The 14,012-nt window shown below is 35.2% G+C and overlaps 2 protein-coding genes across 2 annotated transcripts; both read left to right on the forward strand.

Moving 5' to 3' along the window:
- The first annotated feature begins 6,315 nt into the window (after positions 1-6,315).
- On the forward strand, positions 6,316-11,839 carry LOC142334500 (ATP synthase subunit C lysine N-methyltransferase-like). Its single transcript, XM_075382592.1, has 2 exons — positions 6,316-6,660; positions 11,205-11,839. Exons 1-2 carry the CDS (start codon positions 6,385-6,387, stop codon positions 11,784-11,786), a joined length of 858 nt encoding a protein of 285 aa, XP_075238707.1. The 5' UTR covers positions 6,316-6,384; the 3' UTR covers positions 11,787-11,839.
- On the forward strand, positions 7,240-14,003 carry LOC142334509 (ATP synthase subunit C lysine N-methyltransferase-like). The gene is made up of 3 exons (XM_075382605.1): positions 7,240-7,267; positions 12,620-12,855; positions 13,369-14,003. The coding sequence occupies exons 1-3, from the start codon at positions 7,246-7,248 to the stop codon at positions 13,948-13,950; spliced, it is 840 nt and encodes a 279-aa protein (XP_075238720.1). The 5' UTR covers positions 7,240-7,245; the 3' UTR covers positions 13,951-14,003.
- The last annotated feature ends 9 nt before the right edge of the window (positions 14,004-14,012 follow it).

Raw genomic sequence — 14,012 nt, forward strand, 5'->3', positions numbered from 1 at the left:
AGATTCTGAGATAATAAGCACAAAAGTACTGCTGGATATTGTAGGTGACTTATAACAAGAGAGTTAATGAGAGTTTTTTTTGAAGCTTTCAGGAACGCAGTTCCGTAATGTATAGATTGATTTTATGCCTTGTGCCATACTTCGTAAAATATTTTTTACCTCGGATTGAAAGGTGAGTTTTTTATCAATAGTAACCCCAAGATATTTTACTTTAGTTTTTTCTTTAATTTTTTGTCCATCAATTGTAACTGACATATCTTTAGATTCTGTGGAGCCAAAAACAATGAGTGGGTTTAGAATTTCTCGAGTTAATTTCTTTGAGTGAATTTCTTTGTCTTTTTCAAACGGGGCCTAATCTACCTGATTTTTTATTGATAAAATGAGTGATTGCCTGATTTGACTTCTGCAATTTAAACAGCAAACGTAATTGAAAATATCCCAAAACGTATTGGCTGTTGTAAAAAGTCTTTACGCTCGGTTGAATATTTTTCGGATCTACTTTTTCAGATAAACAGATGTAATCTGATCTAAGAGACCACTGTAAGATGTTGTTGCAGCTTCCCTATAATGTTCAGGAATGTGTGTGTCTGAAACTGCCATTGGCAGACGTTTTATCTCTGCGATTAGTTAGTTCACAAATTTGTGCTTCGATTCACGATTTTAACCTTGTATTCCCTGTTTGTCTTCGCGACAGGAATCTCAAGTTCGAGATGATGGACTTTATGTTGACAAATACTAATTGGGGTTTCTCGAGTCTTGTCTTAGAATTGGAAAACCCTTCTAAACCCACACTTGAAAAGATACTGGGTTACAGGAAATTGTTTGTGAATACCCTGAGATTAATTGACATGAAAGAGTGGTGGCATCTGATTGAGAGTTATTATCTGCAGTTTATAGTGGACCTGTTGGCTGCTTTTTCCAACCGACGTCTGACAATTGGCAACATTAAGCTGCTGAGTCTAAACAGCGCTGAGCAGATTTTAGACCACACGGTTGTCAACTTAGCACTTTCCAAGTTGTCAATTCAGTTTGACAAGGAGGCCGAAGTGCTGAAAGTAATTAAATTGTTCCCTGCTACTGAATATTTAGACTTGGACGGAGAGATACATGGTTCATTTTTGACTCAGATCGGGAAATATTTACAGCCCGATTCTTTGCAGCTATATGGTGCTCTTGATCTGAGAAATTTCGATCATTTGCAGGGACCTATTTTCACGAATGTTAGGTTCTTATCGATCGGCTGTGATTGTGATTACCGACTGCACAATTTATCTGCCTTCGTTAATTTTTCATTCCCTGCTTTGGAAACGTTTTCGCTTCTGTCTGTTATGGACTTCTTACACCTCAAACAGTTCGCCGATTTGCCGAAGAGTTGCAAAACTCTCATTACGGAGCTCTACTGCTTCAAAGAACGAGTATTTACTGTCGATAATTTCACGTCGGTCGACCATCTCTCAATCAGAGGAAATGATGTTGAGTATATAAATTGGGGTGACTATGACCCGTTCCTTTGTTCAGCTCGTACTTTGGAGCTGAAATTTGTTTACTATTGTTTTGGTGGCGCTGTCTTCGCTAAAGGACTATTAAATCAACTGGTACCCAATTTTATCCTAAACCAGCCAAAGGTAGAAGCCGCAAATATCAAAGTTCGCGACTTAGTTGATCCAAACAGCTTATGTGAGGAGCTGAGATTGTTCAAGAAACGATTCGAACAACTTCTAGTGGGACATCCGCTTCGCATGATAGAATTAAATGACCACTGCCTGGTTTTGAAGACCCCTATTGAGGAAGTGTTGACTAAATGGACTGACAAAAAGGCTTCGATTCTCTCTTCCAGAGAAGGAATATACGTTGGTGAAAATAGTGTTCATATTGAAAGCTGCAAAATTTGTAGTTGTATATAGTTAGAGAATTGCGGATCTGACATCTTTTTTCGGACGAGTGTGTCAAGGCACTAATTCTCGTAGATGAAACCTGGTGGTAGTAAGAGTTAATTTTCATATTTCGACGCTTCGAAAGGTGAAAATTTTGTTTAGTCATTTTTGACCGATCGATATATTTATCGTAGAGAGTTGTAGTAGAATTATGAAGCCCATAGACCGTACAATATGCGAGTAAAAACTTTTTAAATTTCGTCTCCGAGTAGTTTTCGGTGATTAAATGTTGGGTGATTTTCGCTATTTTAGTTCACTTTTTTCGAAACTTTTCACTCAAACTTTAATTTTACCAAATTAAAACATGCTCAATGACTATCATTCTTTCATTTTTTTTATAATGAGAAAGGGTTGTTGAATCCTTTGGTTTTTAATTGCTCTTGAACGAAGTTCATAGCAATTATTGTAAACATGTGTGTCTTTTACACCCACTGGCGTACTTCAACGTTAAATATTTTTCAAACCATTGTTTCCATTTTAACATGGAGAAGTTATGTTTCCAGTCGTTCTATTTACTTTTTTTCTGTGGATTATCATTTTTCAGGTTATTTTTTTCACATTTTTGAGGCCATGGAAGAGAAGCATGGGCGTTTTGAATGGCATCTGTTGCATCTTAGACTTTTTTTTAACTTACTGAAATTTTGTTAAAAAGTTAGCATGCTTTTATTGGCGCGTGTTGTTGGAAAAATGAGCGTCAATTTATATGTGAGTACTTATCTTTTAAATCTAGCATTGACGACGATTTTGGCCCCAATATTCTCTATTTTTATACAAAATTTAAAGCTATCGAATTTTTTTCTGGTCGAATATTGATTAGCTGATATTCATTCCGAAGGCATTGACATAATTTTTAACCGAATAATGAATTGCTCCTGCTTTTTAGTTGGGGCAATTATTTTAGCAATATTTTATTTTTGTCATTTCGTGGTTTATTGCCTTGATTTAGACCGATATCAATATAAGCTCATTTTTGAATTTATCTCAAATTCCAAGAAACTTTTAAATTACATTTTGACTTCATTCACGTTTTTTCTCGTGAAGTTTTTCAAAATTTGTTTTGGCCAATGGGAAGAACTATTTTAAAGCTGAAATTTCACTTTTAATCAGTTTTCAGTTGAACCTCATTAAATGTGTTTTGATCAACGAAACATATTGACACAAAAAGGTTTTTGGTCTTTTCTTGAGTAAATCGAAATAACACGAAGCTTCAAAAAAATTGTAACCTAAAATTGAAAAGTGTTCTGGAGTACTTCGTTGCGAAAGAATTTTTTAACAATGAGGATGGGTAATATGCGTACGCATATAATGTTCCGTCCCCGCACAGCCACATTCTTGTCTCGATTGACTACCAAATGAAGAAGAGATAAAAAAGCTTTCAAAAACTTACATATCGTTCAACAAAGCACTAATGGAATAAAATAATTTTAGTGGGCCGATGAAACTTGTTGTTAATCGGAGTACTAGAAAAGACTATGATAAAAATCAAATAACAAACAATAGTGACAACCAAAACTCGCTTTCTGTATTAATGAAACATAAGAAAATCAAACTCGCCAGATAAAACCTCAACAAAACAAATTAACCTCTAATTCATTAGAAAAGCTATGGGAACTTTCCTCATTGCGACTGGGTAGTAGGTTGACAAAAGTGATTATGTCATTAGATATTAATTGAAATCACTAAATTGTTCATTTATTTCTCCATGGGAGCATTTGAGACCTGTCATTGTGCAATGTAAGTCATACGACTACAAAAAAAGACAAAGACCACCAAAGTTCAAATATTCATTTAGTTTTGGCAGTGAAGCCGTTAAAAGCATGACCATGTCATTTGGAGCATACAAAATGTTCAATTGCTCAATATTTCAAAGCCAATGGGACCTACCATTAAAGTTGTAAATTAAAAAGAACAATTCCTTTAAAATGTACAAACATATAAGAGTAACAACTGAAAGCTTTTTCAGGTTCGGTTCTATCTCTTAAAAAATCAATTGGATCCTTGATTGGGTAGACTAAGAAACTATGAGAGTAAAAACAACCATGAGCATAACTACAACCATTATATATGGCCATTGTGCCTCACTTTCTGCAAATAATATTTGTCAATAATTGAGCCCTGATTGGAAATTCTTGTCAGTAATTTACATGAAAAATCTAAATACGGAAATTTAAAAAAGCCGCGCCCCATTTAAATGTCAAAATATGCTTTACCATAAGGATCCATGGTCAGATCAAGATGAACCCTGATATTGCTGCGCGGTTAAGAAAACACTCAATTGTTCAAATGGTTGCGAAATAGATCAAATTTTTAACAAAATTTTTCAGTATATCAAAAATAAATAATGCATTTTGTACAATTATCGAGCGTAAATTTGCAAAAAAAAGCCAGATTTTTCAATTCCAGAAGACTAGTAAAGCCAGCGGGAGTACAGCTAGCTCTCCTTTGGAGCTGACAAAGAATATGAACGCAATTTTAAGGTGTCTTCTTTCGGCAAATTTATGGAAAGTGGGCTAAAAGGCATATTTGGTCCCATTTTTGACAGTGTCTGAATTTTTAACAAATTTAGCATAATTTATAGCCAAAGAAACTCAGATCGAACAATTCAGTAACCCTCATCTATCTTTAAAGATAGAATCTATAACACTGCTGTTAAGAATTTCACCATATTTTTAGCAAAATTGACTCAATAACACTGCTGTTAACAATTTGAACATATTTTTAGCTAATTTTTAGCAAAATTGAAATACGGAAAATGTAAATAAAAACAAAGGAAAATCGTCTACTCTTCACAAAAATTCAAACCTCGATAACTCCCGGTAATAAGCGAAAATCAAAAAAATCTTTAATTCCACAGTCTACGCAGGACGGGCTATCTAATGATATCACTCATAACTCTCAACGATGATTATATCGATCGGATAAAATTGACTGAAAAAACCATTTGAGTATATAGTCCCCCCACTAAAGTGGGTCGGAACATTTTGCAAATGGCAATTGTTTTTAGAAAAACTGTATGACATCTATTTTTTGTGGGTTTTTACAATATATCCCATCGCGCGTAGCAATGTTTGTAGCAATGATGTTAGTCCTGTTTGTAGCAATAATATTTGTAGCAATGTAGTCCTGTGGTCTTTTTGTAATTTTTCGCTTGTCCGGTTTTTCGTCGTCTGATCCATTTGAGTTTTTGTCCACAAAAATGCGAAAGACAGCTAATGCTCGGAGGGCATTCTCTTAGAGACTTACGCCTAAATAGTCTCTTATGAATGCAATTCAACCAAAACTATTTTGAGGAGACAGTTTCATGGAGTGAAGGGTGGTTCTTAAGCTGAATAATTTGACGAAGAGTCACCCCACCTCCTCCCCCCCCCCCCAACCACCACAACTCACACCCCCAGTCCACCCTTCTCTACTTGGCAGTTTGAACCCCCCTCTCGTCTCCAGCCCTTCCACCCCCCCCCCCCTCCCCTCGTACACCGTGTACGATAAACCACTCCCCCGACGCTAGCATCTCTGAGCCCCAGAAGAATTCGCCCGACGTTGGTCGGTTATTTTTGTATCGTTAGTTTTTTGTCGTTCTAATTATGATGCATTTATTGTTAGTTTTTTTCGTTGTTTTAAAATTTGCTTATACTATTGTTGACTGTAGTGGAACTTTTTATGACGCACATAAAATCAGACGAGCCTCTTGATTTATATTAGGGGAACATGACCTAAGTTGCTTCTTACCGAACCTAGACATGGCAATATACAAATATTGTTTCATCGACCACTTGATGACAGTCATGAATTACGCAAATATTTGCCCTTGGATCTCTCCATTCACCCACGTGAAAAAGTTATTTTCTAAATCAGTGCGAACCAACTTCAGATGCATTTTCATACATTGATGTTTTGGTAATCTAATACGAGGTAGTTCTAACAATAACGACTATCATATTTTTTCTGTTTGTGACCCCCAGTTTAGAGGGTACATTTGCAATTCCCAGATGCAATTGCATTATTATCACATAATGATGTGCTTAGTAAGTACGAATACTCAAGTACATACAAAAACACTCAACGTTCTTGGAGGGGGTTCAATAACGCGAAATACTCCAATCGTCATATACTTTATACAAAGCCAATTGAACTTATGAATTAATCGCCGTTGCGCGACCAACAATTTAATAGAGAAATTTTGCAATCTGTGGAAAAAATTTTCTGCGTGCATCTAACCACATGTTAACTAAATATTTACGTTAATGGAGATTGTGTGGACTTGATTAACGGTGATCAAGGGTTTGGAAATTTCCGAGTGCACCAGACGAAGGTTTTAGTTGGTTTCGAATACAGACTTGCTGATTAACCTCCTGACAAATTTTTTGTCCAACTGGAAGTTTTAATTCTATACTTGAATTTTCAGAAATTTTGAGATCTCATGTCGTGAAAAGATCAAGAAACTACAAGCACAATGAGTGACAAGACAATAACCAGCGAAAAAGAACTTTTGGCGGCTTTGAGTAAGCCCGATTCTGATGCTGCGATAGTCCGCAAGGAGCGACTGAGACAGAAGGGTTTCAAGATGGTAATGGCTGTCGGGGGCGCAGCTCTTGGTTTAACTATGGTTGCCATACCTTTTTGTCTCCCAGCTGCCAGGAGGATCTGTGTACCATATGTTCCAGCAACACCTGTCCAGATTAATAACATTATTCAATGTCTCAAGACACATTCGAAACCTCAAGGAAAAGTTAGTACATCAATCCATAGACTGACGTTGTAAAAGTAGACAGGCAAAGAGAATGGCTATTCATTTTCATTACAGTGTCATTCTTAGCTCTCTTAAAAATTAGGCCATTGAATTATTTAGCATTTTAAACTACGAAATAGGCAGTTATATTACGATTATATTTAACTTGAGCAGGTAAGAGTATATTCAACTTGATTATCAAAAGTAATTAACTTAAATACCTGGCCTACAATAACTTGAGTCTCCTGCAGACCAAGTTTTCTAGAGTCGGTTGCTCTTTGCAAACTTGCTGGTATTTATTTTCAACGATTATTTCATTGATAGTTTAGTTGGTTTAGTTTAGTTTCAGTTGGTTCGATAAAAGTTCAGTTTCAGTTGATTTCAAATCAACTGATAAAGTTCACCCGCTTGGCAAAGCTCTACTGATTTAACATTTTTAGAACTGAAAGCAAGGCATTTCGAGCAATTTTTTGCTCTCGGTTCTTCGAACAGTGATTCTACTCTCGGCCTGTTCAGGGCATTAAATTTGAACTTTCAAGCCTTTGCTCCAAAAGTGCCCAATTCGATCTCAAACTGACCTCGTCTATGTTTAAACTGAAGCTCGAAGGTCAGTTTAGAACACAACACATATACTCAAATTGAAAGTGTCAAAAGAGAGCTGTTTCATTGAAAAATTTAAATAATAATTGTTCCGACCCCACTTGTGGGGGGGGGGGGGGGGGGGGGGGGAGGAACTATATACTCAAATGGGTTTTTTTTGGTCAGTCAATTTTGGCCGATCGATATATTCATCGCAGAGAAATGTGAGTGGTATCATTAAAAAGCTGGTCCAGCGTAGAATTCAAAATTAAAAAGATTTTTTTTTGATTTTTGTTTTTTTCGAGCAGTTATCGAGGATTGAAGTTTTGTGTGAACAACAGGATATTTGTTCACTTTTAGAGTGATTTTTCTTCAAATTAAGAAATTTTCTATAAAAATAGTATTTCAAACTTGCCAAAAAATGAACCAATTTCGTGTTCCTAATAGACTAAAGGCGATAAAAAAGACTAGTTCTGGTCTCATAGGGAGCTTCAATATCAAAAAATATCAAAATTTTTTGAGAGCTCTTTTTTATAAAACTTTTCTACTTTTTTTGCTTTTATAAGTCACCTAGAGACAAGTCACTTTTCATATCGAGTTTCCATTAATGATAAACCCCCTTTACAGTCAAATCAACCCCAATTAACAAAAAAAATCGTTTTCAAGGAATTGCTCATGTTTTTTTTAATTTCGACTCTGAGTTTTCGTAACTTTAATTGAATTTTTGAAGTTCTTTTTGAGGTTTTACTAATTTTCTGGAATCTCATGGCATGGACTCATTGACTAACAGTGCAATATGTTCCGTAATGAGATTTAAGTGAACATATCTAGTGCTTTCAGTGGACAGCTAATGGCTGTTAAGACTTTAAAAATAATTTTTTTTTAATTTTTATGAACATTAACCAATCAAAAACTTATTATCGTGAACTGTAAGTCAGTCTTTGTGTTGACAGCACCCTCTTCCGTACTACTGTAACCAAATTTGGTCCAGCGCGGTTTTATCTTCTAGCTTTTAGTAATATGACTTCAATGACACAAGATTTCAAAATTTTCCTTATTCAACACATTATCCTGTTGACAGCTCCGATTGGCCTCAAGAAGACGTTCAGTGGATCACAAATAAGGTTTTGGGAGAAAAGATTATGGGTTCAAACGTTTTCGACCTTTTCTTCTCGCACTTCTGCACCGAATTTTTGGTTTTTGCCTGATTTTGTTGTGGTTTTCATAGTCACAAGACTTATAAGACTTGTTATGATTTCTTATTGATCAACTATGCATAACAAATATCCTCTTACTCCTTTGAGGCATATTTGAGCGTGTTTTTTTACTTCCGTTGAAATTAATCGAATTTAACGGCTGTTAAGAATTTGAAAAATAATTTTTCGAAATTTTTTTTTAAACATTAACCAACCTTAAAATTTTGGTGAACTGTTAGTCACTCTGAATATTGATATAACCCAATTGCTTTCTACAGAAACTAAAAAAAATCGTTGGTGTTTTTATTTCCAACTATTGATTATATGACTTCAATAACACAAAAATTCAAAATTAAAAAGAAAATATTTGGATATTTTCGTATTATTGGTTACTTTTGAACTCTTGTCACATTATCCAAATATTATACACATTATCCAGATATTATTCTAATCCCATTGGCTCGGAAAAGACATTCAGTAGATCACAGATAAAGTTCTCAGATAAAAGCTAATGGTTTAAATAGCTTCAAAATTTTCTCGAACTTTTCTACTGAATTTTGGTTTTGGCATGTTTTTGTTGTTGTTTTCCTAGTCTTAAGACTTATTGTGATCTCTTATTGATTAGCTACGCATGACAAAAATGTTTTTCCTGCCATGGTGTTATTTCTGAGCCTAGTTTTTCACCTCCGTTAAAAGCTTTTGAGTTTAATGGCTGTTAAGACTTTAAAAAAAGATTTTCTAAAATTTTTTTGAACATTAACCGATTCTAAACTTTTTTCGTGGACTGTTAGCCAGTCTTAGTACTTACAGGATCTCTTTTTTTTCTAATGCAGCCAAAAATAATCTTGTTAGTGGTTTTATCTTCTACCTATTAGTTTTAAAACTTCAAGGCCACTAGTTTTCAAATTTTTAATTTTCGGGCATTTTTTTATTTTTGGATCCTATTGAAATCTTATCACCTTATCTGATAGTTCGTATTGGTTTAGGGAAGACGTTCAACGGATCATGTATAAAGTTTTCAGAGAAGAACTTATGATTTAAATTGCTTCGACACTTTCTTCTGGCACTTTTCTAATCAACTTTTGGTTGTTGCCTGTCTTTGTTGTTGTTTTCATCCTGGATAACTTGTTGTAAGGTCTTATTGACCAAATATGAATGGCCAATAAACTTGTTGCCCCATGGAGGTTTAATTTAGCGTATTTAGTGGATTCCGTTGAAAGCTAATAAAACTAATGGCGTTGATAATACGAGTTTTCTCAAAAGTTTCATGGTACTAATGTATTTGTTCATATTTGAAATTTTGAAACTATATTGATAAAAAAGAGAATTCCATTGCTGTTAAGAAATTAATTGAACATAGAAAATTTTTTAGTGAAAAGTTCATTTTTTATTGCCTTCGACACTTTTCTCAATTTTTTTCTTGAAATTGCTGTTTTTGCCGGTGTTTGTTCTTTAGGTAGCCGTAAATTGCTGAAAAGTCTCTTAGGCTTGTAACTGAGGGTTGAAATAATGATATTACTTGAATCAGCGAGTCAGTTTGTAGCCTTTAGTCTTAAAGTTTTTGATATACAATTTCAAAATTTTTCAAATCTTTTCAGTTTTTGTTGCTCTTTTCGTCAAATTGTAACTTATTTTCATCAATGAGAGGGCACATCCAATTTCTTGTACTCCAGAAAATAACATATCTACTGATATTATTTGTTACCCATGTTTTGTTTGTTGGACAATTTGCGTTTTTATAAACGTTTTTTGAGTGGTCATTTTTGCGCTTCTTTTTCTCTTCTTTCAGAGCAATCGCGTAGTAACAGATCCCAATGGTTTACAAATGTGGCCCGAATAAACTTATCTAATTTCTCAGTATAATTCCTGCACCTGAATTAGTAGATATAAGAACTGAATTAAAAATACATAATATACAGCTAATAGCTAATGATTTTAATGGTAGCAAAAGTTTGTGTTTTCGCAAATCGTTTCTAATTTTTTAGGTTTTTCTTTAGTTCGTTTCTAAGGCTTAAACTACCCAAAGACAAGGTTTTTGTGTTTTGTAGTAACTTTTCAGTAATTTATCATGGATTATTTAGTTAAAAGATTTTAAAGACTTTTGAAATTTCTTGGTTTAAAAAATGTTGATTAATTTTTGAGTTTCGCCTCATTGATCGTGACATGGTCTCATTAAGAAAACTTTCCGTCCGCTGTATAGTTAGGACAAATTAAATTTGAGTAGTTTAGCTTTTATCTGAGTGCATTTTGCATTTTGACGTTGTTACTATGTGCTTTTAAATTTAGATATTCAGTTTTTGCCGTGAAGTTTTGTTTTTGCTTTTTTTTTGTTGTTTTTTGTCTCGTAGTCTCTTTAAGGTCAGATCTCATTGGCGCTGTAATGAGGCATGGCATTATGTAATTCAATTAGTAGATAGGTTGTATAACGATTGCTTTCAACTCAAGCATCTATATTTGTTATTTCTTCATTTGGTTGAAAATTAAGTCAAAAATGTAGATGAGCTCGGGTCGGAACATCATGTGCGAACGCACATTAACGAGCCGCCTTGTTAAATTTAAAAAAAAAATAAATAAATAAATTCAAATAATTGTTAATGTTTTAGCGTTCCAAAAACAAAAATCGTTCTATAAAATTAAGAGTTAAGCAGTATTTAAAGATTTTGCATTGTCTTGCATTATCGCCTGATAGTACAACCCTACGAAGTCTATCGTAGCTTTTAGCGGGTCATCTATGTTGCCGATAGTTTACGATTAGTGCCTTTTGTTTAGATTATTGACTTGGGCAGCGGCGATGGTCGCGTATGCTTTGCTTGTGCTAAAGAAGGTTACAAAGCAACAGGTGTCGAGCTGAACAGCGTGCTCTGGCTGTGGTCTACCTTTCTCAAATATACCAGAGGTTTCCGGTCAAATACTACTTTCAAACGACGTAATTTGTTCAAAGAGAACTTGGGTGATTATGACGCTGTCACCGTTTTTGGAGCTCCGACGTTGATGCAAGCTTTGGAACCTAAAGTTGCGAAGGAATGCACTGAAGCTACGAAGTTGGTTGTTTGCCGATATCCATTTCTGAAATGGTCCCCTAATTACACGTACGGCAATGGAATCGATTGCGTGTGGGTCTATCATAAACCTTTTATTGCTAATCAGACTCTTCCGGCTATGTATCTGGACCTGGTAGAATTCGCAGACCATCCGTTACATCCGTCCAATCAACCTGAGTTGGATAAATCGAAGCACTTGAAAGATGTGACGGATTCTATTGAAAAATCGGAAGATGCAATTCAGCAGAATGTGCAACGTGATTTAAACTCGCCATTTGAACACAAAAATGAAAGAGCACAAATGAGATGATAAAGCAATTTGATGAGAAAAGTTCTATTTGAATTTAATGTCCGTACAATAAATACCTCTTGAATTTTTGACTAGATTATTAGGACAAACGAGAGGCTGCCTGTTGCGAAATTCAGAAGCTTTCGCTGGTTGACAGAAAGTTTCAAGCTTATCAACTTCAGATATGAAAAGTGTTTTACATCATTTTTTGAGAAACAAATTTAGCAATTTTGTATGGATTTTTGTTTTTCAGGAAATTTTTATTTTGCAAGTTGTATGACATAACTTCTTATAGACAATGTAATAAGATATAGAAGCAAATAAACTTTTGAATTATGAGGTCAACCCGGGTTCTCCTAACTGCTTTAGAATAAAATTGTAGACATGATACCGTTCTACTGAAAGTTGTCAACATTTTAGTATTTTAAACTGTTGAATTTTTGTTGAGGATGAGAGCGCTAAACAGATCCGAAATTGAAAATATTCTTTAAGCTCAACTTGAAGAGCAAATGCTGAAATTTGACAAACAAATATTTGTTGTTGGGCTCCAATATCATTTAATCTGAGGGTTACCACAATGTTAGTAATATCCTAAAGAACTGAGAGAAAATAGACTCGCCCAATTAGAGGGGCGCCATTGAAGAGATCCAGTTTTCTGTGCCCCCAATTGGAGACGAGTTCTTGAATTTTTTTCAATTTCCGATGATTCGGATATGATATCAGTTCAGCACAAGTACAATGCCAGATAAACTTAAAGTTAACCACCCATCAATTAATTCAAATTTCAACATTCCAATTTCATTTTGAGCCTAATGGGTGTGAAATATTCTGTGCATATATTGCAGATATTTCAGATGGCTGCTTGATAATGATGACAACTTCACTTGGAGGTGGAATCTATACTGTGGAAAAGCCACAAAAGGTGTTTGGCTCTTTTGTGAAAGTAGGAGCAATTTGTAAGCGACACTGGAAGAAAGCGGCGATAGCTACCCCTATTGTTGGTTTTCTGTTAAACCTTGGCTACAATAGATATCAAGAAGAACTCATGGTAGTGGAAGCATGTAAACGAGCCAAAAAGTTCGGGCAACAGGTAAGATAAATGGCCAATATAAGGCTACTGCCAATTTATCGGGTTCTGCTTTTTTAGCCCGATTCATTTGACTCCTCATATTTTAACGTCATATATTTTCACTCCGCAAAAAATTCCCCGAAACTGTTTCTTCAAACCCTTCGAATCTCTAATGGTGATTATTAATCCGTGAACTCCATGCCTACGTTTTCCTTATTTGGAATATTTCTAGTATCAATTTTATGAAGAATCATGTGCGAAGAATCATGTGCGTTCGGAACATCATGTGCGAACGCACATTAACGAGCCGCCTTGTTAAATTTAAAAAAAAATAAATAAATAAATTCAAATAATTGTTAATGTTTTAGCGTTCCAAAAACAAGAATCGTTCTATAAAATTAAGAGTTAAGCAGTATTTAAAGATTTTGCATTGTCTTGCATTATCGCCTGATAGTACAACCCTACGAAGTCTATCGTAGCTTTTAGCGGGTCATCTATGTTGCCGATAGTTTACGATTAGTGCCTTTTGTTTAGATTATTGACTTGGGCAGCGGCGATGGTCGCGTATGCTTTGCTTGTGCTAAAGAAGGTTACAAAGCAACAGGTGTCGAGCTGAACAGCGTGCTCTGGCTGTGGTCTACCTTTCTCAAATATACCAGAGGTTTCCGGTCAAATACTACTTTCAAACGACGTAATTTGTTCAAAGAGAACTTGGGTGATTATGACGCTGTCACCGTTTTTGGAGCTCCGACGTTGATGCAAGCTTTGGAACCTAAAGTTGCGAAGGAATGCACTGAAGCTACGAAGTTGGTTGTTTGCCGATATCCATTTCTGAAATGGTCCCCTAATTACACGTACGGCAATGGAATCGATTGCGTGTGGGTCTATCATAAACCTTTTATTGCTAATCAGACTCTTCCGGCTATGTATCTGGACCTGGTAGAATTCGCAGACCATCCGTTACATCCGTCCAATCAACCTGAGTTGGATAAATCGAAGCACTTGAAAGATGTGACGGATTCTATTGAAAAATCGGAAGATGCAATTCAGCAGAATGTGCAACGTGATTTAAACTCGCCATTTGAACACAAAAATGAAAGAGCACAAATGAGATGATAAAGCAATTTGATGAGAAAAGTTCTATTTGAATTTAATGTCCGTACAATAAATACCTCTTG

The sequence above is a fragment of the Convolutriloba macropyga genome, chromosome 1 (genome assembly GCF_964194025.1).
Source record: "Convolutriloba macropyga chromosome 1, txConMacr16.3, whole genome shotgun sequence".
Classification (NCBI taxonomy): Eukaryota; Metazoa; Xenacoelomorpha; order Acoela; family Convolutidae; genus Convolutriloba; species Convolutriloba macropyga.

Excerpts from the sequence above, each read along its gene's own strand:
- LOC142334509 (XM_075382605.1), top strand. The coding sequence starts at position 7,246 with ATGTTTAAACTGAAGCTCGAAG. Across the intron at positions 7,268-12,619 it reads GTTTAAACTGAAGCTCGAAG|ATGGCTGCTTGATAATGATG; the intron begins GTCAGTTTAGAA and ends CAGATATTTCAG. Across the intron at positions 12,856-13,368 it reads CCAAAAAGTTCGGGCAACAG|ATTATTGACTTGGGCAGCGG; the intron begins GTAAGATAAATG and ends CCTTTTGTTTAG.
- LOC142334500 (XM_075382592.1), top strand. The coding sequence starts at position 6,385 with ATGAGTGACAAGACAATAACCAGCGAAAAAGAACTTTTGGCGGCTTTG. Across the intron at positions 6,661-11,204 it reads ATTCGAAACCTCAAGGAAAA|ATTATTGACTTGGGCAGCGG; the intron begins GTTAGTACATCA and ends CCTTTTGTTTAG.